The sequence below is a fragment of the Phoxinus phoxinus genome, assembly GCF_949152265.1.
Source record: "Phoxinus phoxinus genome assembly, chromosome: 1".
NCBI classification, from domain to species: Eukaryota; Metazoa; Chordata; class Actinopteri; order Cypriniformes; family Leuciscidae; genus Phoxinus; species Phoxinus phoxinus.
In genome coordinates, this window is record NC_136876.1 from 24,901,206 (window position 1) to 24,927,193 (window position 25,988).

Sequence of the window (25,988 nt, forward strand, 5' to 3'; positions counted from 1 at the left end):
GTTATGAATTGTATCCTATTTTCCGTTATTGCAGTTAACTACGCGAAGAGATATGGAACTGTAATGCAGTCAAGACCTGCCGGAACTACTTTAACCGTGCGTTTCCCTGAAAATAATTGCACACCTTAGAACATCCGTCAACCAATCAGATTCAAGCATTCAACGGCCCTGTAGTATATAATATTATTATATATAATGCGAATCGACTTTCTTCTGCCGCAGTCTGCTGTACTTTCTGCATGTCTTGATTGACAGATGTCTCGTCCAATCAGCGGTCAGCATTCCATTCGCCACCTACCATACCTACCTTTTCCGTTTTGTCTGACTTGTCGTTGTGATTTCTGATTTGTTATCTTGTTTTCAGATTTGTCGTTGTGTTTTCTGATTTGTTATTTTGTTTTCAGATTTGTCGTTGTGTTTTCTGATTTGTTATCTTGTTTTCAGATTTGTCGTTGTGTTTTCTGATTTGTTATTTTGTTTTCAGATTTGTCGTTGTGTTTTCTGATTTGTTATTTTGTTTTCAGATTTGTCGTTGTGTTTTCTGATTTGCTATTTTGTTTTCGGAAATGTTATTGTGTTTTCTAACTTTTTAATTTGTTTTTAGTCTTTCCATTGCGTTTATAAATTTGTTGTTTTGTTTTCAGAATTGTGCTTTTGTTTAGCAAAAGTAGAGAAGGGAGTGTCATGTGTGTAATTGTGTGTTTTACCTGTTTGACTCTGTGTTACGGTGTGTGTGGATGCGCTGCTGGATGTGACAAAGTCACAGGGGCCGGTGGGGCCACTAGAAGGTGGTGAGGTGAAGGAAGTTGAAGTGGGGTTGTGCTGGGCAACGTGAGCAACTGCAAAACCTGGAAAACAAAACACATGGTCACACATAGATCGCTAAGACACTGACAGACAAATCAGTGAATGTTCTGCGATACTTTCAGTATTAAACTTGTTTTACTGATAAAAACAAGCAGGAACTGTGGTTTAGTTAATACAACAGGTGCGGGTTTGAGTCTGGCCATTCCCCCAATCTTGTCAAAATATTTCCGTTTTAAAAATAAATTTAAAAAAAAGATGAGAATAAAGAAGCTTTATACACAAACAAATACACACCTTTACTTGCTGATAACTGAAACACTAGTCAGATTGTACAAATGAGAACAACCTTAAAGTGATCCAGTGGCAGGCAAAGAACAGGTCAGGCTTTTTAAAACGCTTGGCATCACACCAAGAGTTCTGGGAACCACAATCTCTTTTACCTGAACCAACAACACGTCATCAAAAGGGACTGAGAGACAGCTATTAGTCATCTGTTTCCCTAAACAGAGAACTAACTTTTGTGAAATTCATAGCATCACAATCCTACTCAAATCTGAAAGTATCGATACATTTTGTAAATATTGAGAGATTTCTTCTTTGTAGTGAGGGGGCTTTTGAAGGGGGGGAATTCAGCATCGGTTCGTATTGGGAATGAGAGAAGCAAGTGCTGCACAGTGGTCCGGTCCGGAGGGATTTGGAGGCATTCCTCTTACAGAACAGTGGCCAGGTCACTATGTGATGCTGGTGGAGGAAACGTTTTGTGACTTGCTCCTCCAAAATATACATTTATTTACAATCAAATAAATTGAAGTTTGCTATTGAAGTTAGAAACGTGTATACCAATGTCGAATGTACATTTAGAGACGGTCTCTAAATGTGCGAATGTCCAACGTCAAGCCAACTTTATAACCATTCACTGGGAAACGCTTGGCGTGAAACTTTGCGAGTTAAATTCATATTCTGAGTCCATCTGCTTGCCTGCTGTAGCCATATAGTACAGCCTTCTCAATAAGGTGTGAGTTTGGTCTTTTATATCACTGTATTAGTCCATTAAACTAACGTTAAGCGTTTTATATGTCCAGCAATCCTGAATTATTGAGGGAAACCCTAGTACTGCAGCACATCGCCGCGATATAAAGTTAAGGCAACTAAACAACCAAGAGAAATATGTCTACCTCAAATGTAACATTTGTTCTGTACATCAGCATCGGGGGAATAACATTATAATCTCGTTCACGTAGAGAAAGATGCATGTAGGCTACACAGTACACCGGGACCGTGAAGACACTGACTTAAACATAAAAACAGCCCTCATAATAATCACAAATACACTTACATTTCTATAAATCAGTTTTTATGAATGAATGGATTGCTCTAACTGTTGCTCTGGTCTTCGTCAACAACACGCGCTTGCACTCCCTGCTGGTGAGGTCGACTAACAGCAGATGGAGATTATGCTCGGTAATCTACTGCTTTTCCTGCCGTTCCTGGATATCAATGTTGAATTTACTGTCGAATTTAAACCACTGAATTTGTGGAAGCGAATTTGTAAAGCGAAATAAAATGGACCGAAAATTGCCTGTTGAATATTATAGGTTGTATTTTTAAACAGTTTGAATATTTTGGAAGTGAAATATGGATTATTTAATTTGTATTAATGAAAATGTGTTTGAAATGTTTTGAATTGAAATTGAAAATCATTTGAATTGCTTAAATATACAACCATGTTGAATTTCAGCCGATAAAAATGCAAGCCCTAAAAATACAATGCATTAAAATGCAAGCATGGTTAATGCAATACATATTTTTTTCAAGAAGTGCAATTCAACAGGCTTTTTTATTTCAAAAACATTTGACATTATTTTACTTTCATAGATCTTACTGATGGAATGTAAAATCACTGAAGATGAGTCATCAGGCCGTGCATATTTGGTGTGAAACCTCCAACACTAATTTCAGTTTTATTGTCCAACCAATTTAAACAGGATTTGAAATTAACTTTGTCACTTATCAGCCCATTTGACTACAACATTTTTAAGTTACCACTTACCAGCCATTCAGAACTTCTACTAGCTAAAACATAAATATCAGAAATAATCCAGATTAACAAAGTCACCGCTTGGATTTAATTATATTTATTGTTAAATCAGATTCTGAATCATTGTATTGCTTTTAGCTTTACGACAGTCACAATTTTTTTTGCGGATACCATTCAAATAAAATAAAATGGAAATAAGAACACAATTTTCTTTGATTTCTCTTATAACTGCTGAGTTTACCTGCACAAAGCAATAAAGACAGGGTGCTTTTTGCCCAAAAGTCTTGGACATGCGGCATTTATGAGAATGGGTTAATTGTCTCCTAGGGCTCTGGGGGAGCATTAACCGGTCGCACAGCAGACAAGCTTCATTCTGTACTCGCGTTCAAGTTCAAGGAGGCAGTCCAAAACAGTAGATCACAATACAGGCAAAAGTTCACTTCAAGAATGAACAAAGTGATGTCAATGAGATTGAATTAAGGTATTTGAAAAAACAGCAAAAAGAAAATTGTGATCAATATTATTTCTCTATATGAAGCATATTTATTCAAGCCACAAAAACAAACCTGTTACTGAAAAATGCAAAATACACAATATTCTAGGGTGAAGTCAGTACATGCATATATTTGTCCTAATTCATTGTATTTTAATGGAAAGTTTGTCGTAGTTGTACACGGCCGCCGTCACGCGTGTCACAAAGAACCGGCAAGTAGTGATTATGAATATGTCAAAAATAGCAAGGAGACATTTCATGTTTTCTGTGTCAGACAGTGTCGGCTGCAACAATGAAATTGTCGATGCTGACTCGCAATCTTCGCAGTAGTGAACGCACCAGAGAGAAATGCAAATTTTATTCGGATTACATAAGAAGAGAGGAGAGCAGTCTGTTTTCTTTTGTTTTGAATTGTTTTGTTTGAAAGTATACATTTCAAGCTTTCTATATATTTCTCAGGTCTGTGAGGCAAGCAACTTATACTGAGTTATACGATCCAGTTCACGCGCCGGCGCCTCCTTGTCCTGATTATATTGCCTGCTATATTTTCTTATTATTTATTAAATCCAGGTAATCGGTTGATGAAAGATTGATTAAAATTAAGATACAATTAATACAAAACGAAATTCACTTTAAAGAAAGGCTTTCTACAAAATCAAACTTAATGAAGTGGTCAAAATTATGTCTGCCCACACCATTTGTCCCCTGATATATTGCACATCTTATGATCTTACTCATGCTTTTCACTTTTCATAAAATCAACAGATGAAATTAAAAATAAATTATTTTATTTAAACATAAATATGAAACGAAATAGTTTTCTTTAATGACTAGGCTACAACACGTAGGCCTAATAGCCTATACAGTACAGAGAAATGTAATGTCGGAGCGGGATTTGAGCGAACAAAAAATATTTTGCCACCTAAAAGTTAAAGATTTTTATAGCCTATGCACAGGCCGGTGTATGTAGCCACATTTGTTAGGATTCATTTGCGTACATAATTTGACTTTTCTTTAATTTAAAGTAGCCTATCACCTGCACTGTTGTTAATTGTGTAATTTAACACTGAACCCGAAATTAACGGCAGATAGTGTTGTAGCCGAGTCTGTTCAATTGGTAAAATGTTATTACTCAGTTTTGTGGTAACGTTAGCCATGTTTTTCATGTACCGGCCTTTTGACAGCTTCGGATGAAGTTGTTCTTGTGTTAATGGTCGTGTAATAACTTCGGTATGACCAGGCAATAAACATTTTTGTAAGTGTGTCTATAAAGTGATTGGCTAAACTGATTTTATTTCGGGTGCGGGTCGGTTGTCGGTTCTATTTTAAGGGGGTCGGGTCGGATGTGGATTTTAATTAGTGCTGCTGTCGGAAAACGGGTCGGATGCGGGTACGGGCGGCTGCGGATTTACAAAATCGGACCCGTGCAGCTCTCTGCGCCGTAGTGCCACCAGTGTGCGTACGGTCATAGAAAATAATGTGTTTGAATTTTCAACTTACTCTCAGTGTGCATCTCAGTTTACGTGTTGCTTTTCTAATGTTTGAGGAACCTTTTAGGAAAAGGGGTCTGATGGCACAAGTGATGGAACATAAATTATGAATAATAACCCACTGAATTAGCTAGTGTTTTGATATGCGTTTCCCACCACAGTGGATTTTCACCAGCATTTGACGGGTGTTTATATATATATGTGTATATATATATATATATATATATATATATATATATATATATATATAGTCATCACATAACTTGATGAATTACCCAATGGTCTGGAACCAAAAGTCTAAATAAGGGCTGCATACTGACAGCTCAAAATCACAGCTGGGGGAGAGGAAGCGTTACCTAGAAACCTCAGACAAAACAGAACTGTAACTTAAGCACTAGAGAAATTCTGGGGAAAACAAAATTAGGATGTGCAATTTTTCAGAAAATTATTCACGTTTCTGTGCAAATCTCCACAAAGAGAATGAGCATGTCCCTTTTAGAAACAAAAAATGCAAAGGAGGTAAATGTTTCACAACATATTAAATATATCTTAACAAATATAACATATAGGAACCTCATGTTGTGAGCACGTTCCTATAAAACATACATTTTACATTAAGACAACTCATCTACCCACCATGTCATCCAGATTACAGTTATAAAAAAAAATGTCTGAATGCGTTTGATACCTTTAAGTTGTGCAGCAGCTTGCTCAAAAACTTACAATAATATATATATATATATATATATATTAACTTCAGCAATAATATACATCAAGGCATAGCTATAAGTTCAAATAACTCTTACATTTAATTGATACTTTATACATAAAATGATGTATAAACATGTAATGGAGCCTGTGATGGTACTCTAGTCTTCAGTGTCACATGATCCTTCAGAAATCATTCTAATATTATCTGATTTGGTGCTCAAGAAACATTTCTGATTATTATCAATGTTGAAAACAGATTCTTTACTTAATAGAAGTTCAAAAGAACATTTTATTTGAAATCGTAAAGGCTTTTACATTATTATCTTTTGAAACTATTTTAATCGATTACATGCAATCTTGCTTAATAAAAGTATGAATTATTTTCCACAGAAAAATGCACCGGTGGATAACAGCTGGCCTCTTAAAAGGATAGTTCACCCAAAAATGAAAATTTCCCCATGATTCACTCAGCCTCAAGCCTTCCTAGGTGTCTATGACTTTCTTCTTTCAGACGAATAAAACTCGTCTGTCAGAAGCTAGTTATTTTAGGTGATTAAGTTTTAAATATTAATATTTTTCTTACACAAACGCATTGCTTCAGAAGGCCTTTATTAACCCCCCGGAGCTGCATGGATTTACTTTTATCATGGATGCACTTTTTTGGGCTTCAGAATCTCATCCTCCATTCACTGCCATTCTAAAGTTTGGTAGAGACAGAATTTTTTTAAATATAACTATCCTTTTAATCTTCTGTGATTTCCTCTTAATCGTTCACACATTTACCTGGAACTTTATCAACGGAGGCGAAGGCTGGGCCGCGTCTGGACTGGTCATAGAAGCGGAAAGGCAGAGATGATGTAACAGATGGTTGACTAAAGCCCAGCACCTCTGTGGAAGGCTGAACAGGAAGGTCCAATAGAGCTGGAGGGTGAATGTTTATGGAAGGAAGAGGAAACAAAGAGAACATGAGCAAAATAAAGAAGAAGTGATTGAGGCATGAGCCACATTTCCACTGTCGGGCCAAGAGCGTGCTAGTGCGTGCCAGGGCCAGTCGCCCTTCCACCGTCACTTCCGGGGCTTGACCGGCCCTCGTGTGGGCTTCCTCGGGGCCAAATGGCCAGGGTTTTTGGCCCGCAGAACACCTTGGTCCGAAGCGTGGTTATGAACAAAGGTGGGGTTTACCCGAGTCAGGAGAGGGTCAACACCGCTGCTTATTTCCCATGTAATCATAATAGGCTACCAGGTAACCTCAACATTTAAGACATTTAAAACAAGTTTCAGCTCCAAACGCACCAGCAAGTGTCTGAGATAACTTCTGATTGCGATCCGATGGGGATTCTGATCACCGTGTGAGGCAGAAATGTATCTCTCTCTATGTCATGCTAAATGCTACTTATGCAAATCATTGTCAAAATTAACTTGCATTATACTTATGAAAATACCAGGGACCACGTTTGAAGAACGTCATTTCATATCATATATGATTTTAGAACAAACTCCCTCTATTGCTCTGGCTGAAAAGATCAGTATAGTGAGACGGAAGACAGCGCTTAAACATCCTAATAGAAATCTAATAGAAATTATCATTCTCTGTAAAGAAATGTGACATAAACGTATAATATTTTAATGAATATTTTGATTTTGGACTTGAAAGCCCTATCAGAGTGGTTTTGTGCATTCCTGTGATCACAAATAAACAACGCAATAAGTTTGTATTCTCTTTTTATGTGAAATAATGATAAATACTAGTTTGATTGAGGTGCACTACTGACACAAATGAATAAATTACTGTCAATGTAACTTTTATTTTTAACGGTCATCATTGGTCAAACATCGATGCTGGAGTCTTAAAGGACAAGTTCGGTATTTTACACTTTAAGCCCGTTTCTGATGAAAAAGAACGGTTAAGATTGAAATTTGGACACATGCTGCTGGCCCGATAATTTTCGGTTTCTGTGGTAGCACCCCCCCACCTCCACAATGGCTGCATAGGTGCACTGGAATAATCCTTCCTAAAACGCATTAAACTTTCGTTTACAAAGACGTGAAACTCACCGAGTGGTCAGGGGTGTTCACTGATATGCTCACACAAAAATCGCTGCAAAAGATGCTTTCCAACAGGTTTTATCGTAGTTTTTGTCCAACTCCATTGGCTTGTATTGAATGTGCTGTGAGGTACGGTATTACAAAAACTACGATAAAACCATCTTTTGCAGCGATTTTTGTGTGAGCATATCAGTGAACACCCCTGACCACTGAACGTCCACTTCTGTTTGGTGATCTAGCTAGTTCTCATTCAGATTCCCCTTGCTGGTGATATGGTGGGGTTGTGTGATGTTTTAGGGTAGTGCTGCGGTGCTACTGGCTCAACAGTGGAAACGCAGTTTGATTTTGGCCTCGCTGCTCGAGGTCCGAGACAATTGGCCCTACTTGGCCTACTTGGCCCGACAGTGCAAAAGCGGCTTTTGATTAACACAGATAGAAATTAAAACAAGCATTACAGGTAAATGATTACAGGTAAATGCTCCTATTTAGCAAACTTTGGAACAGTCTTCCTACCATTGTCCGGGAAGCAGACACACTCTGTCAGTTCAAAGCTAGATTAAAGACACATCTCTTTGACCTAGCATTCACATAATGCATTATAGACTTCTATAACTCAATGTTAGGCTGCATAGATTAGGTCAGCCGGAACTGGGAACACTTCCCATAAATTCCTGATGCTCACGTTACATCATAAGAAGAATGGCATCTACGCTAATTTTAGTGTCTTTGTTTATCCCAAGGTTTTCCCGCAGCCTGCCGGATCCAGGCCGTATCCTGATCTGACAAAGGACCTTCGCCTGGACCCGATGACAACGCAGTGCTGAAGTGCCAACTAGTCTCTCCCTATGGAGGATCCCTTTACCACTCTACAGATAAAGCGTTGTCGGGATAATTTCGGTTTCGCGTATCTTCGCGTAAGTGATAAAATTCGGTTTCAAAATTTTAAGGCCTGACAAGTAGTATATTCATATAATCAAATACGCATAACTATAGAATTAATTCTTAATGCGCACGTGAGCGCCATCAGCATTTCTTACAGGTTCACATTTAGAGTCTGTGTAGAGAGAACGATGTCGTCTTAGCGGCCTCTAATTGAATAGCTAATGATCCTTGCGACGGAAGTGATCAATCAAAACTAACTTTAGCTGGAAAATATCTTTATTCAAGAACCGCTATAAAGACAAAACAATCTCTGTTACCTTAAATTATCCTTTTATTACTGTAAAGCCGCTTTGAAACAATCTACATTGTTAAAAGTGCTATATAAATGAAGATGACTTGACTTGACAAATCCAGGATAAAGGGAATCCCATGTCTCTGGGAATTGGTAAAGTCCTAGCTGTTGTGTTGTTGCACAACAACTGCCTGGGAGGTCTGAGAAAGTATAATTTATAAACAGATACGAGCTGCTGTAAAAACAATAGTTTATGGCTTTGTCTTCAAGGCAGTTTACAGTTATAAAGCAGCCAAGGCCTGACCTGCAATCCTCTGCATTTTCATGCGCCTGGCCTGGATACGGCCCTTGGCTAGTCGCTGTTTGGCGATGATGCAGCGAATATGGTCAGCAAAGATGAAGTTAGCCTGCAGGATGGGCACAGGCTTGGCGTGAGGGTTAGACGTGGGCTTGTGTATGATGATGTTCAGGGCCCTGCTGTCGTCTTCTACTCCTGAAACCTGCATGTCCTGTGAACATATGCAGATGATTAAAATAGAGTCATCAATTTATGCAGGAAGCTTGGTTTCTAAGACTAAAAATGCAAAAAGTATTTAAAACTATATAATTTTTATTTTATTGATTTCATTTTATTTGTTCTTTGGGCTATAACACTGTCTTAAGTTAACATGTCTATAACATGTCTTGCTATCACTCCTTACATCTCACAATAATTATTTGCAAATAATGTCATAATTGGTGTGCTAAAAAAAAGCTGAATGGTGTCACTTTAAGCCTTAGACCAAGCCTTGCTAAAAAGAACGATTTGTGAAATGCCTAATTATGATTACTTTTGTTCAAACATGCAGCACTAATCAGTTTTAACTGAAAATATCAAGTGATACCCAAAGTGACTATTTTAATCTGCTAATATAATTTGATTATTACAGTTGATTTGATTTCACCACAGCCTATTATCACATTTATGCAAGGTAGGGTGTGTCACGTTTTTGGTGTGAGCACATGGGCACATGGCTTGTCATGTATGTTTCCTTGTGCAATGTGCTCTCCTGTCGATTGTCTAGCTCCTCCCATCTTTTTACCTTATTATTGATTATTTGCCCCACCTATCCTCCTTTGTTACCTGCTTTGTTTGCTCTCCCTATTTATTCTCCCTGTGTTTGCAGTCCTGTGCTGGTTCGTCGTCGTCTGTACACCGTGTTTCCCTGCGGTCATGTCAAGTCAAGTCAAGTCAAGTCTGTCTTGTTTTCCCCCTCGGGGTAGTTTTGTTGTCTGTTTTGTTTTATTTTATAATCATTAAAAGCCCATCAACTCTACACCTGAGTCCTCGCTCCTTTCACCACCCTCATACCTGATAGGGTGCTTAACAGCTGGTTTAAAGGTATTTAATCCATTTGGGCTGCTTGGAATAGTTTATGAAGACTGTGTGTTGTGCCCCTACTCCCCAAGCCATGCCCTTCGATCCTCAGGCCAGAGTCTTTTAATGGTCCCAAAGACTTGTTATAAAACCTAGGGAGACCTGTCCTTTCAGGCTGTAGCCCCAGACTGTGGAACGCCCTCCCCCTGTCCCTCCGTGTGCCCGACTCTGTCAATTCTTTTAAAAGGCAACTCAAGAAACTTATTTAAACAAGCTTTAAATTGACTGGGTTTTATTTTGGGCTTTTTAAATTTGTATTGATGGTATACTGTTTTATTATTTTGGTTGCACTTTGTGATTTTATCTGTGAAAAGCACTCTATAAATAAACTTTACTTACTTATGAAGCAACACATGCATTACCTAATTAATGATTTTAATTGATCTCACTTTCAAATTGGGACACTTTGTTCAGGGCAGTATAAATGCATTTCTGCAACTCTGAACAGCTAAAAAGCAGAAAAGCAGCATTTTTTTTTAAATTGGTTTTCGAGATGAGCCCTTAAATACCTTCCTTTGGTACATGCATTAAAGGTAGGGTAGGTCAGAATTGTCTAAAACAACTTTTATTCAAATTTGTTTAAACTGTCTTTATATACCAATACATAATTAAAATGCAAGTACTCTGAAATAGAGAGTATAAAAAACTGAGTGACTCTAGTGTATTTAATCTTCAATAAACGCAGCTCATTAATTCCATTCACTCCCATAAATAGCGGCGGTAGTCATGGCGACGGAGAGTGACAGTCGCGCATGCCAATCACGTGTTTCGTCCTGAATGGAATTAATGAGCTGTGTTTTTTAAAGATTAAATACACTATAGTCACTTAATTTTTATACTCTCTTTTTCAAAGTACTTACATTTTAATTATGTATTGGTATATAAAGACAGTTTAAGCCAATTTGAAAAAAAAGTTCTTTAGACAATTCTTACCTACACAACCTTTAACTTCAAAATCTGACAGAGGACTTCACTTCTGAGCATAAACATCACAGTCTTGACAAGAACGTGGCAAAAGTGTATTTTTTTTTTTGAGTTTGAGTTTGAGCGTCATGTTTGCAGTGTAGGAGTGGGAATGAAGCAGACCTGCAGAAGGCCGGCAAACTTGACAACACCCCAGCCAAGACGCTTTGAATCCGGTTCCACAAGACTCATCTGGTACACATCAACAGCCAGGAAGCGCTGAGCTTGAACCCCATCTTTACTCACTACCATGCAAGCAATAAGATCGCTGTTATCTAGAAGGGAAAAATGACAACACTTTTGTTTACGGTTAAATAATGGATTTTTTTTATTCCAAGGGTCCTTCAACAAACTTTCATAAATCAGTAAAACAAGCCATATAAGTCTAAGTTCACTCTGTGCAACCACTTCCAGCTATTAAAACAAACTCAGATGAAAAATTTCACCAAATATACAAGTCCAGATCTGCCTCACACACAATACCACATTCTATTAGTAGCCTTTGATCACATGCTTCAGGAAATTTTGCATTAAAATGTATTCAACCATTTAATCTTTTTCACTTAAAACATAAGAACATTTTAATATAGTCATGCATTTCCTATTACAAAGTGTTAAGAAAATGTCAGTGCTGAGTGAATTTAATCATATTAAAGAGACCTGGCATGAAATCAGACTGCACTCAAGCGGGAGTTTTCAAAAACACTCCAATGAGTCATGACCAACACAGTGTATCGCAGCTCCATGGGTGGGCAGAGAAGGAGGTGGGGGAAGAAGGGGAGGGGTAAATAAGGGATGTAGGTCATGATCGTTTGAAGTTGGTTTCAGACCAACTGAACTACTAATAACTGAAACAGCATCGTCACAACTGAGGTACTATGACTTGGTACCAGTTTCTCTTTGTGCTCTGCACTTCCTTAGAAGTCACACTGATGGGTTGAGGAATTACTTCAGAACTGAAAGAGCAAGGGCTGCTCTTCCTTTTAACTCATAGCCAACTGTGATGACAGAAAATTATAATTATGTTGCCTCTGGGGAAAATTATCAGCTGTTATTACAAGGAATACCCACTTCCATGTAGGTACAGTTTGACTTAACCAGACAGCTGAGGCTCAGTAGTTCTGCATTTTTAAAGCCACAGTACCATAATGCCCACCAGCTCTGTGGAATCTCGTATCCTTAAGGGAACTCGGGATTCACTTCACGGGTAGTTGAAAATGTTGAATTTTATTTTAAAATAGGAAACAGAACAGGGAGCATGAGCATCAGTGCTTATAAATTACAGGCTTATTATGTGGAAACTGGGTGACTTCATAAAAAAACAAACATTTTGATTGATTCAGAACAAATCTAATGCCGTCCTTCGGATGAGATGTTAAACCCAGGTCCTGACTCTCTGTGGTCATTAAAAAAATCCCATGGCACTTCTCGTAAAGCGTAGGGGTGTAACCCCGGTGCACTGGCCACATTCCACCGGCATTGGCCCCTACCTATCATGGCCTCCTAATAATCCCCATCCATTGAATTGGGTCTATCACTCTCTCTCCTCTCCACTATAGCTGGTGTGTGTTAGCGCACTGGCGCTGTTGTACTGTGGCTGCCATCGCATCCTCCAAGTGGATGCAGGACACTGGTGGTGGTATTCTATTCTATTCTATTGAATCATTTAGAAACATCTGGGAACCAGTTTGACCAATCCATTAAAGAACCTTTATCAAAAGAATTAGCTCACTAATTTATATCACTGGGCAATATAGCCAACAAAATAAGTTAAAGCAAAACATAACATAACTATGATATCTTCTACATTCTGTACATTTCAAGTTCAAGTTAAAGTCTTTATTTTTGCCAGAACGACACAAATCGCCTGGAATTCATTTTGGTGATAATTTGGCTCACACAAGACAATACAAGACACTGGACAAGAATAACAGCACATCATCAGGCATGACATGTACAATAAAAACAGAAAATTTTAGATAAATAATAAAAAATACTAAAAGATACTTGGGTTGCTACCCAGGAATATATACAATAAATAATCAAACAAATCAAAACAAAGTGCTTGTGCATTTAGTGACCCTGAGGAGAAGGACATAGCGGTTACAACTGCAGAGCAGTTAAGGATTATTGGTGTGAATTTATGGCCCTCACAGCCTGCGGGTAAGTGCTATTTAAAAAACGGGTTGTTCTGGATCTGATACTTCCTAGCCTTCTACCTGATGGTAAAGGGGTGAAAAGGCAATTAGCAGGATGTGATGAATCTTTGAGAATCTTTTAGACCAGTTTTGAGTAGACGGGTGTTATAAATGTCGCAGATCTTAGGGAGGTCTAGCCCAATTATTCTCGAGGCTGTCCTGACTACCCTAATTCAGTGAAGACTTATCATCCGCTGAGCAGTTCCCCCACCATACAGTGATGGAGAAAGTAAGAGTGCTCTCTATCACAGCCCTATAGAAGTGGAGCATTCCAGCCTTGGACACTTTAAATTTCCTGAGTTGTCTTAAAAAGAAGAGTCGCTGTTGAGCTTTTTTAACAATCTGGCTGATGTTGATGTTCCATTTAAGACTGGAGGATATAATGGTCCCAAGGAACCTGAAACTTTCCACCCAATCTACAATTTCTTCCTTAATGGCCAAGGGCTGGAGCAACTTACTATTTTTGCTCCTAAAATCGACAACCATCTCCTTGGTTTTGGAGATGTTGAGGGACAAGTTGTTAACTGAGTACCACTCAGCCAGCAAAGACACTTCTGTTCTGTAGGCCGATTCATCATCATTGGTGATGAGGCCCACCACAGTCGTATCATCCGCAAATTTAAAAATCTTGACTGAATCGTGGTGATAAAAACAGTCATTAGTATAAAATGAGTACAAGAGGGGAGACAGAACACACCCCTGGGGGGCGCCAATGCTGGTGGACATTGATTTTGACAAGAGGTTATTAACCCTAACCACTTGAGATCTATCAGTTAAAAAGTCAAGGATCCACTTACATATGGACTCCTTAACACCCAACCCCAAGAGTTTGTCTCACAATCTCTTTGGTATAATATTATTAAAAGCAGAACTAAAATCAATAAACAGTACCCGTGCATATGTAGCTGAACCTTCCAAATGTTGAAGAATGTTATGGGTGCAAAGAGAAACAGCATCTTCAACAGACCTGTTCTCCTTATATGCAAATTGGAAAGGATCAAGTGACGTAGTTGTAAGATGATTGGCCACTAATCGCTCAAAAACTTTCATGATAACAGAGGTTAGCGCCACTGGTCTGTAGTCATTCAAGCAACTCACATTCGACTTCTTGGGCATAGGAATGATTATGGCTGATTTAAAACACGCTGGGACTTTACATAGTCTAAGGGACCAGTTAAAAATGACAGTAAAAACATACGACAGTTCATGGGCACACCATTTAATAGTGGAAGCAGAGACCTGGCCGGGGCCTGCTGCCTTCCTGCAGTTTTGTTTCCTCAACAGTTGTCTGACCTCATTTTCTTCTATCAGAAAAGGTGGTTCAGAAGGAGCTATATTACTGAGGTTAGAGCTAACTAAAAAATTCAGAGTTAAATTCAAATCTACAGTAAAAATCATTTAGCTTGTTAGGTAGCAAGGGATCATCATCAAGAACTGCGTGACTGTTTTTATAGTTGGTAATCTGTTGAAGGCTTTGCCAAACACCCCTGCTGTCATGAACACCCAGCTTAGCCCTGTAGTTAGCTTTTGCCTTTTTAACAGCCCGTTCAAATGCATATTTAGCAATAGTGTACTGACGAATATCTCCACTCTGAAAAGCATTTTTTCTCTTCAAATACAACATCTTTATATCTTTACTAAACCATGGCTTGTTATTGCTGTAAACAGTCACGGTTTTAGAGGGAAAACATACACTTTCAGCAAAGTGAATATATGAGGTAACAGCATCACAGTATTCGTCCAGGGTAGTGAACTCATCCCTGAATACAGACCAGTCAGTAGTATGAAGGCATTCTTTTAATTCGTTTTGTGCTTGCATAGACCATTGTTTAATTACTTTTTTAATCGGCTTAATGGATTTCAGTCTCTGACAATATCGATGGATGAGAAAGATGGTGTTATGATCTGAACGTCCCAAAGGGGGCCAAGCAATAGAATGATATGCATTAGAGATTACACAGTAGCATTTATCGAGTGTCTTTTCTCCCCTGGTAGCAGTATAAATCTGCTGCTTGAACTTGGGTAGTGATTTCTTAATGTCCACATGATTAAAATCTCCTAAAATTAAAACCACAGAGTCCGGGTTAGAATTCTCCACCTCTGTTATATGAACCGCTAGCTGCCTGCAAGCCTCCTTGGCTCCAGCCTTAGGTGGTATGTACACAGCAGCAAAAATTTGACTCTTCTGATACTTTTAAGATGTTTTCAAAGATTTTTTAAATGTTGATTATTAATAGTTGATCATTTTGATTACTATTGTAAAAATAATTTTGATTCAACAGATCTAATGGATCATTCAGATCAATTTGATTTTACTGATTAATTGAAAATAATATAATAAAAATAATAATTTCCTAACTAACCAAATATTTGCACCAGTGCTATATATATATATAAATATATAACTTATGCATAGCACTGGTATATATATCCCATTAATAGAAAAGATTTTTGCTCTCAACCAAAGTGGGAGTGGGGTGTTACATGCAAAAGTACCATGTGACTAAGTGTTCAAGGTGTGACATTCTTACTGAGAACTTCCTCAGAAAGTGTTCACATGCCATGTGTATTAATCATGATGTGTATGCATGCAAAACAGGGAGCAAGAAGAGAAAAAAATACACAAGAACATGTGGTTGTAGGTCTTTCAGTTAATGCGTTAAAAAAACTGACAACAAAGAGTGGAAAATATTCAGCAAGGATTCATGCAAGTTCACACAATGCACTGTGATGCGTCTATGGTGTTGCATGTATGCATCATTTCCTGCATGTCTAAAAATAACACAGATCAGTGTGGCATGACAGTTTCTCTGCATGACAGATCTGTCTGTCTCTGATCTGTCTGTCTATCTGTCTGACCGTCTCATCGCTATTCCAGGATTCACATTAAAAAGGACATCAAAAGGCCAATGTTATCACAAATCATGAGGTTACAAGACATGCCAGCTTTAAACAGCAGTTACTGTTAAGTAGGGGCTGTACAAGAGATTTTCCAGATAGGAAAATTAGAGATGATTTTATGTGGTTAAATACTTTATGGACATACAGTGGGGGTCCAAAAGTTTGAAACCACTAGAGAAAATGCTGCATGAGATTTGTATATATTCCTTATTTAAGGTTTTTAGGATTTTGAGCAAAGAAATGGTTTACCCATTTTTCTGAATGATTCACTGAATTCTTTCTGAATCAAAATGATTAATTTTGAGCATTTAGAATAATTCAAAACACAGAAATGGTTCACAAATTCGTCTGAATGATTCATTAGATTCAAATGATTTGTTTTTAGGATTTTAAAACGTTCAAAACAAAGAAATGGTTCACAAATTCATCTGAACGATCTGATTTCATCTGAATCAAAGTTATTCATGTTTAGGATTTTGACATTTTCAAAACAAAGAACTTTATTCATTGTAGGGATGGACCTGAATATTCGTTTGGTGGGTTGGTGTTCGATTTGAAAATTGGACATTCGAATATTCTTTCTTTTTTTTTTGCACACCTGGCATCCCCCTCGAAACGGTTCTCATTCGCGCTTGAATATGTTTTACTCTATAAAATCTGGTGAAATATAATACTTAACATATAACTTCGTTATAGCTACTTAATAAATATATTTGCTTCTTCTTGGACTACTAAAGTGTTCCTGCAACGGGAGTATGCTCTGGCTAGAGCGCAGAACAGCGGAGTTTGTATGGACAGAAGTGCATGCCTGAGCTTGTATTTTGGGTTAAGCTGTGTTGCTTTGACATTGTGGAAAATAGAATAATAGAAACAAAATGTATTATCCTTTTTACCCGTTATTATCAATCTAAATTAATCTACTGCGAAATATAGGAGACTTCGAGATTTTTGCGTTCCAGCCACTTCAAACTTCTCAAAAGCTGGCTACGTCGTTAATAAGACCCGAAGTTCCCTTTTACCTGAAAATGTGGACAAACTCATCTTCCTCGCACACAACATGAAGAGAGTGTAGGTAGACTGCAACCTATTCTGATTGTGATTTATTTGAAAGTTTGACTTTTTCTGTTTGTGAGATGCGCTAATTACGCTAGCCAGCCTAAAATTTGTTTTCGCCATTGCATTAATAATTTAAAAATTACCTTGTTCTGTTTGTTTAATTCTGTTACGTGTCAGAACGTAAATGTGGTTAACAAGAACTGTGAGTGTGTGCAGGTTTTCTTGTTGTGCTCTTTTCTTCTCTCTCTCTCTCCCTGTCGCTGCTTAGATGGGCGGGGCTGACGGACTCGACGCGTGAATATAAGCTGTCTGGAAGGCTCGTTCATCGAGTTCCCGCTCCTGCTTCACGCTGTTGTAGAACGTGTTATTGTGAACGAGTTTTGCGCAACAGTGGTGTTGAAAGCCGGTTGGCTGTCGTGTGTTTCTGTGATAGAATAACCCGCCTGTGAACGGCGTGCTGACTGTTAGCGGTATAGGCCGGTAAATGTGACATCCTGCATTCTTAATTAATACTGTTGAGAGGGTCAGAAGCGCTATTATCTTTTAACCTTGTTTTCTCCTGTTTACTGGCTAGCAGGGAGGTAAGAATTGTGTACTTTTGTTTATTTCTGAAATCCAGGGAAGATGAACTAAAATTTAGTTAGAAGACTCGTTTTTGTTTGTTGTTTTTGCGGCTGACTGAACCCTCTCCTTTTTGAGTATACTTTACCTTTCAAACCGAATGAATTCTTACCCCTACATGTAACAATAAACATTGACCTTTTTTTTTGGGTTACCATGTTTCATTGTGTGTTTTAATGGAGCAGGAGATGGAACTCCGGGCGGCACCTTTTAATAGGTTTCCGCTCTATATGTTAGTGCGCGAGGCACGTAACAATTTCTATATAAGAGAATGTATTTTATTTTATTTAACCGGTTCGTTAATTGAAATGTGTGATGTCGTTATTGAAATTGTTATTGCTACCGTGTTCTTTATTTAGGCTATTACAGTTCGTTCATTTATTTTTCGTTTTTCTTTATTTAAATTTCATTTTTTTTATTTAAATTTAGTTGTTCTAGATTTAAATTAGGTTATTTATTTAAATTTAGTTTTTATTTATTTAAATTTAGTTTAATTATTTAAATTTAGTTTTTATTTATTTAATTTCGTTTTTATTCATTTAAATTTTGTTTTTATTTATTTAAATCTAACCTACTTTGTCAGTGAGAAAAATATTATAAGACTACCTTCTTAAAAATATTGCTTAAGTTAAAAGACCTGTGTGTGTGTTTTATATCACTAGTGCAGTGTCCATTCTCGGAGCATATAAGCCCTGCTCGCATGAGGCGCACCGCTTCTTTATTTAAATCTACCCTACTTTGTCAGTAATTTGTTAGTGAGAAAAATATTAGACTACCTTATTAAAAATATTGCTTAAAGGGCACCTATTATGCAAAATTCACTTTTACATGGTGTTTGAACATAAATGTGTGTTGGCAGTGTGTGTACACAACCACCCTATAATGATAAAAATCCAACCAGTGTTTTTTTTTTTTAAATCCCCATAAATCATAAGCACTGTCTCAGAACGAGCTGTTCTCAGAATCAATGCAATGTGACGTAGAATTGCACAAGCCCCGCCCACGACTGTTGATTGACACTGCAGTTTGAGCATAGACCCGCCCTGAGTGAGCTGGACACAGTCCGCCATTGTTTCGACGCTGGAGCAGCTGTAGAATGTCTCCGAAAGCGATTGAGGTGTTTTTTTTTTTTTGATCAGTACAACTACTCTCGTGATCCAGCTCATAGTCTCCGGAGCGACAGGACTAACGTTACTGATCACAGTAGAAATGAAAGTGAGCGCGAGCACTTTATGACAACTCGAGCTCATCGAGTCGTTTTACAGATATACAGTTTACCAGTTTATAAAGCACCCACTGAAAAGGTGTGTATATATTTGTTTACTGTTAGTTGTAACGAGTGTTTTGTGTACTTCGCTGTGTAACGTTATGTTCCATGATAATGAAAGGGAGAGAGAGAGATAGAGAGATAGAGAGAGAGAGAGAGAGAGAGAGAGAGAGAGAGAGAGAGAGAGAGTTTATGGATAAGACTTAATGCGCACTTCTTATACTGTGTTTATTCTCACAGTGATTGTCTGCAGTAAAACTAATGCTTCATCTTTTGTGTGATGTACAATAAACTTGATTGAACTCATCAGTATATTTTGGTCATCATTCAGACGGGATTAACTACAGTAGGCTTGTATTTATAGTGGAGCAGATGGCATATATAAGTTATAAACGTAATTAAAATAAACATACCTGTTCTATCTCTATTTAGCATATATTCTCTAGCTCTGTGGGCATTATTGTCCGACTCGACCACCGTTACTGTGAGTTTCTGTTTTGATATTATCATCTTTCTGTGAGATGAGATTGTCCTGGCTCTGAGGCGAGCTGGTTAGGCTCCGCCCCCTGTGCGTGGAACCGCATCTCATTACTTTTAAAGGAGACACAATAAAACATAGCGTTTTTCTCAGCCCCACAAAAACGACAATTTAAACATGCTGTAAAAAAAATTCTGTGGGGTATTTTGAGCTAAAACTTCATGCTACGTGTTGCGTCTCGCCTGTCTATCTATATTGCACCAAATACGACACTGCACTCCCTTGTGAAGTCGTTTGGATGAACGGTTCTTGAAATAATCAAAATGCAAACGGACAGACAGACATATAGAGATTCCTGCCTTTATTAGAGATAAGAAAATGTTCAGCCCCCTCTCTCCGAAGCTTCGAATATTCAATATTCATTACTACCGAAGCTTCGAAGCTCAAAAGATGGTATTCGGACCAGCCCTAATTCATTGCACATTTAAAATTTGGATTTTGAATCCCTGATTTCCAATGTAATCTCATGACATTTGGACCACACTGTACTTAAATAACCAAGTTCAATGCCAGAATAACAGACTTAGTTAAATCATCATCTCCTCTTTGACCAATATTCTCTTTGGAATGAATATTGCTCTAACACATTTGTGAATTCTAGTGAATCGACCGGTTCAAACCTACAACGAAAACAGTCATCCAGATGTCACGGCTTGTGCATTAACCCTTTTATGTGCAAACGGCTGTGAGACAGGAAGCAGCAGTGGGTTTATTTAGCAGCCAAATCTGAGCTTCCTCCCACCTGCTCACACTTCCAGGGCCCATTCTGCCCACTCTCTGACCCAGCCTGTAGGTGCTTCTCAAGCAACCTTACTGTCAGACATGAGATATACTGGAAGAGCTCAAGGCTGCTGCCCACAACGGCTGCACCAGCTCTAGCAAAGGCCTAGGTAACAGTGGAAGGTTTGAGTCAGTTAGCTTGCACACACCCCCACTCACCTGTCAAAGTGAGAGGGCCTGAGTTAACCAGGACACCTGGACAGAAGAACTGAGCTAGAGGAGCTGAGACAAGGGGCTTCCATGCAACACATCAGGGGTGAAATGAAAATCGGTTAACAGTACAAACCCACAGATTGCATTGCATTAAAGAGGTGCATAGGCGACGAGTGTGATTTCATCATGTGTGGTAAACACTTTGTGACTGAGTGTGAGATACAACAGGGAAGGTCATAACATGGAACTCAAAACCAAGAAGATGGTCACATTTCACAAGAAAGACTTCATGTTCTTTTTCTATTAAAAGAATCAAGCAAAGGGCTACCATTTTATCTTTATCTAACTGCACCTTATCTGATACCACCGAAAAAATGAGTTGGCACACAATTCAGTTCATGTGAATCACTCAGCTGTGGAAGTTAGTTATCAAGCTATCGCAAAGATTCACATGAAAATTGATGGTGATGCTTTTAAAGCTAAGACAGGATGTTATAAGTGAGGTAGGCTTCATAAGATTTCAGCTATAAATCACAAAAGCTTGTGATTATGATATTGCATAAATGCTAAGAAAGAAAATAATTGGTTTGCTGTTTGGCAAGAAAACTTAAAACGTAAACACATTCGATTTGCAAGACCAAGAGTTGCATCAGGTTTCTGTGATTCTAAAGGCCTTACTGAGGTCAAGCACATCATCAGTCTTGATGAGATCCTCCGGCCGGGTGAGAGGAAGTTGAGTTTCTGGTTCACCCTGCAGCTGTAGGGACAGGGAGCGCAGCATGAAGAACACACGGATAGCCTGCAGGGACACACAAAACCAATTAAAAATCCTATAGCAATTCATTAATCATAAACAAGCAGAAACAATGGTTTCAGAGATGCACCGATTGGAACAGGATGGTTTTTACTCCAAACACACAAGTTTTTTTGTGTGGCCAATCTCTATTCTGGACTTGCATGCACACTGTGTTGCAGATGCAATCATTTCCCAAAATGTTATCTGTGTGGAAATATTATGAATTCTGTAAACGGGACGTTAACACAGGCGAGAGATGTGGACAAGCTGAAGACGGAAGCAACGAGGAGAGAAAATTCTGTACCAGACATAGCAAGCTCACTGTTCGAGACGGCTTTAAAAAAAAGAAAAAGTTTCCAGCCACCACCAGGGTTTTTGATTATTTGATTATTATGGCCCCCAAAATATTTTGTTGTATGAATATCTGACCATTAAATATTTTAAAAGAAAGAACAGACCCTCTGATTTTAAACAACAACAAAAGAAAAAAACGTTTTATTCTAGCTTTATGCATTCTTTTTTTATCAACACTTGAATGTGGGTAAAAAGCTGAGAAAGCTGTTTTTGTTAAAAACTAGGTCTGGATCGGTTTCAGAATGATGATCAAGATCAAGTAGAGTAGATCAAGTCCATCAACACCCCAAAAGCTTCACAGTCCTATACCTCGCCCTGGTTCCACATTACACTCTGTAACATTAGGCATTTTTGATTTATATGCTGTTTAATGTTGATGATCGCGTTACTTTACATATGCATCTGCTTACATATGCTATCACTTGTTTCTGCTTCTTCTTCACATGCGTTTCGATCAAGAGATTCAATGCTCTTTCGGAAGATGTCAAATAGCGCCCCCTACCGAATAACAGTGAAAACACTGAAAGCCGGAAATTTCCGTCAATGACAGGGAAATAGTTAAAGTAGTGGTTACAAGTGCATTGCTGCTATTTGTAGTACCATAAGTACCACCTACTATTAAAGAGTGAATTTTCATTCAGTCCATCTGCTGTTTTTGATTTGTGCAGGTAGACTGAATGAATGAAAATGCAATGTTTTATGTAGCATGATTTTACAAAGCTAAAATCAGACCATTCTTTTTTTGTTTTAATTCTTAAAAATGATCCAATCCAATTTAAATTAAATCAACTGCTCATGCTACATGTGTGTAGCATCATTGTTTGAATCGTGATTAAAATGCAGTGATTGTCTCTAATTTCTTGTAGAAAAGAATAAATAAATCAGCAATCGGAATCATCCTTGCAAAATCATGATTTGAGCATCCTAGAATTTAGGCTATGTCCTACATGAGCAACAAGAATTATTTTAAAATATACTTTGAAATATTATGTAAATATAATATGCATCTCAAATATTAAAATATCATCAATGTATCTCAAACAAAGAACACATCCATATCCAAATTTCAACTGTTTTACTTTGACATTACCTAGAGTTGACATGATATCAAAGTTTCAGTACCGACGATACCCGTGAAATTTTACAACTCTTGGTGCCACTTTCAAAACTCATATAATATTGAACACACTGCATTACGTAGAAAGTTAAATATTAAGGGGAAAAAACAACAGTAAAACACGTTCTTCATTTAAGTAAACAGAGCTTTCCTAAAGTTTTTTTTATGTATAAATCCAATATAATTTATACATATGTAAAATATCAATACTTAAATTGCTGCTATAGTCTTCATTTAATGATTAATGCATATATTAATAGTACTTAATGCTGTAGGAGTTTTATTGAGAAGCAGCTCTACAGTTACTTCCAACCATTTCAACAATTTCTTAAGGCTTAAACTGTGTTCATGCTAAACCAAGAAGTGCATTTGACCAATCATGTGCACAGCTGCATCACCAAACAGGCAAATGAATGTTTAAAATCAGCTGTTTGCCATTCAGACTGTGCATGGGTACCAAATTAATTCAATACCGATCCTGCAGAAAGCCTGGTATTGTTATATTTCTAAAACACATGAAATCCATTTCCAAAATGCTTTGGAATGTTTCCCAGGAGACAAACGGTGCAAACACTGGCCAAGAAACACATGCATTCATGGATCGTGTGAAAAGGTTCAATGAGTTTCTAGATGAAGCCAAAATGTTTGACAAAAGGCCACGAGACCCACCCAGTTAATTTATTCTCAGACCTTTCAGCATGAGTATATATATGTTCATCACTAACCCTGCGTGTCCTCTCGACATCTCCACAGGGCAATCGCTTCACAAAATCAATGCCGGTAAGGGGGGTGCCAGTGGGAGGAAGTAAAATGGAGGCATCCATCATAAGATACTCCACGTTTAGAGGCTTATTCTACATACAGAGGACACATAAACAAAAAACAAGAGCAAAAACATGAATCAATCAATGGGCTAGTTGATGCTAGACCAACAAACAAACAACAAATTCAAGCAGTATTTGAGTTTTGCTGGACGAACGCCCTGTTGAGGGGTTTGTTGGTTCAGTGTGAACATGACAGTTATTTTTCCCACAACATTTAAAACCAACTTCCACTGCAAACCTTTTTTCTATGAAACACAAAAGGCACATTTTTAAAGAATATCCTCGCTACTATTTTCAATATGGCAGTGAATGATGACTGGGGCTGTCAAGCTATAAAATGTAAATACAATCATAAAAGTTGACCAGACTTAAATCCATACCATTTCATGGTCCATATGGTCTCAATACATAATATAGAGGACATCATATGGAGGAATTTTATGGTATGTTTATGGTAAATATTTTCGTTTTAGGTGAGCTAATTCTTTTTTAAACTAATTTTCTTAAAGGAACCAGGAAAAACCAGGAAAAAAAATGTTTTGTAAGAGGAAGCAGTATAATTGTAGGATGTAGTAGTCACTCCTTATCCAGTAAATGTCAAATAGATAAAGGTTTCCTCTCACATCAGTATCATCAGGTTATGACAGACAGTAAGAGTGAAGTTGCCAATAAGAAAAAGTTTAAGCGTTTAGTAAGGCTGCTTACCATCATGCTCCTGTACTCATCCTCAAACATGTCCAGGAAGATCTCCTCCCCCTGCAGAAAGAGGAACATTAGTGGGAAAAATTGCTATAATAACGCAATACTACCTTTCAAATGATTGGGGTCATTAATTTTTTTTCTAAATAAATTTATACTTGTGAAATTGGTGTGATAAGCTTGTAACAAAACTTAAAAAACAAGACCTTACCTGACTTCCTAGGTTGCCTATGTATGAAGGTCTGTAAAGGTTTTTTTTTTTTTTTTTTTTTTTAATCCAAAGAATCTGATTTATACAGTATTCAGGATAATGCCGAAAGGGCTACTCTGTACTGCAATGTCAATGTGTCATGCAAAGAAAATTATTTTGAAATAATTGATATTCAAACTGTCATAGCAGTGTCATTTTAATGACCTCATCTGTCAACAGTAGTGTATATTAAGAAATATAAATAAATACATAAATCCCACTTTCACTCATGAATGGGAAATATAAAGATGACTTGCAAGCTAAAATACAAATGAAACTCTCAAGTAACATTAACCCTCACCCTTGACCATTTTAACTTGCATAAACAAATGTTTCTTATTCTAGGATGACCATTGTATTATATCAAATTCATTAAAAGAAAATGAATGATTTAATGTTATTATTCGACTTGTTTTACCATCTGACCTGTTACTATCAAGAGATCTATTGTAAACATGAATCAGTGTGAATGCTCAGTTCCATGAAAAGGGTAGGGGAGGGACTACAGGAAGTACAGACTTAAAAAAATAATGAGCACGAGTTAAATTATTCAGAACAGTCAGACTCTTTTGCATAAACAGTACAAGTAATTTATGGTCACTGCATAATTTTCATGCTTTCACTTCTGTTATTTTATAGTTTTGACCTCACTATTATGCTGTAGTGTGGACAATAGAAATGATAAAGAAACAGCAGGTGTGTCCAAAGTCCTGACTGCAACTGTACATGTCTGGCGGGTTTCTTGGAAAAGCTGGAACACACTGATCCATTATGAGCACACGCTAGAAACACAGATGAGATACCAAAACAAAGGCCCTCCTAGGACTCTCCATAATCCCAGAACAGAACATCCAGTACTGTGTTTATTTATATACAGTCCTCCAGATGATGACGGTTCAGGGTTGGAATGTGCAGTCTATATAATGCATTCTGAAAGAGATCTTTCTTTCAATTGTGAAAGCAAAACTGTCTGCTGTTCCCATGCATGTTAAACCGTATCACGCCATACCACTCAAATTTCACGAGTGAAAATGACTTCGGGGAAAATAAAAAGGTGGGGTGGGGGTGGGGGGGAGGTGGGGGGTTGGGTGCTGCAGAATGCAGTATTAGTTGGAAAACACGTTAATCACTGTTCAGACAAATGGCTGGGTGGCCAAAACAAAAACTGAACTTACTAGTGTACTTTGTAATCTTGCAGGAATCCAAGTACTCTATTCTGTTTAACAGTAGCTCACTTTCACAGAAATGTCTCAATATGAATAAGCCACCAAGAGAACTGACATGTTTCAACAGGA

General features: G+C 37.7%; 1 protein-coding gene across 5 annotated transcripts in view; it reads right to left on the reverse strand.

The window, feature by feature from the left end:
- The window catches only part of clec16a (C-type lectin domain containing 16A), a 67,216-nt gene that overhangs the window by 7,661 nt on the left and 33,567 nt on the right, over positions 1–25,988 (reverse strand). For all 5 annotated transcript variants that reach the window (XM_079632802.1, XM_079632801.1, XM_079632800.1 and 2 more), the window contains 7 exons: positions 24,450–24,500; positions 23,646–23,774; positions 21,332–21,452; positions 11,263–11,414; positions 9,064–9,268; positions 6,323–6,460; positions 708–848 (listed from right to left, as the gene is read on the reverse strand). In XM_079632802.1, coding sequence (XP_079488928.1) covers positions 708–848; positions 6,323–6,460; positions 9,064–9,268; positions 11,263–11,414; positions 21,332–21,452; positions 23,646–23,774; positions 24,450–24,500 — 937 coding nt within the window. The remainder of the gene's footprint in view (positions 1–707; positions 849–6,322; positions 6,461–9,063; positions 9,269–11,262; positions 11,415–21,331; positions 21,453–23,645; positions 23,775–24,449; positions 24,501–25,988) is intronic.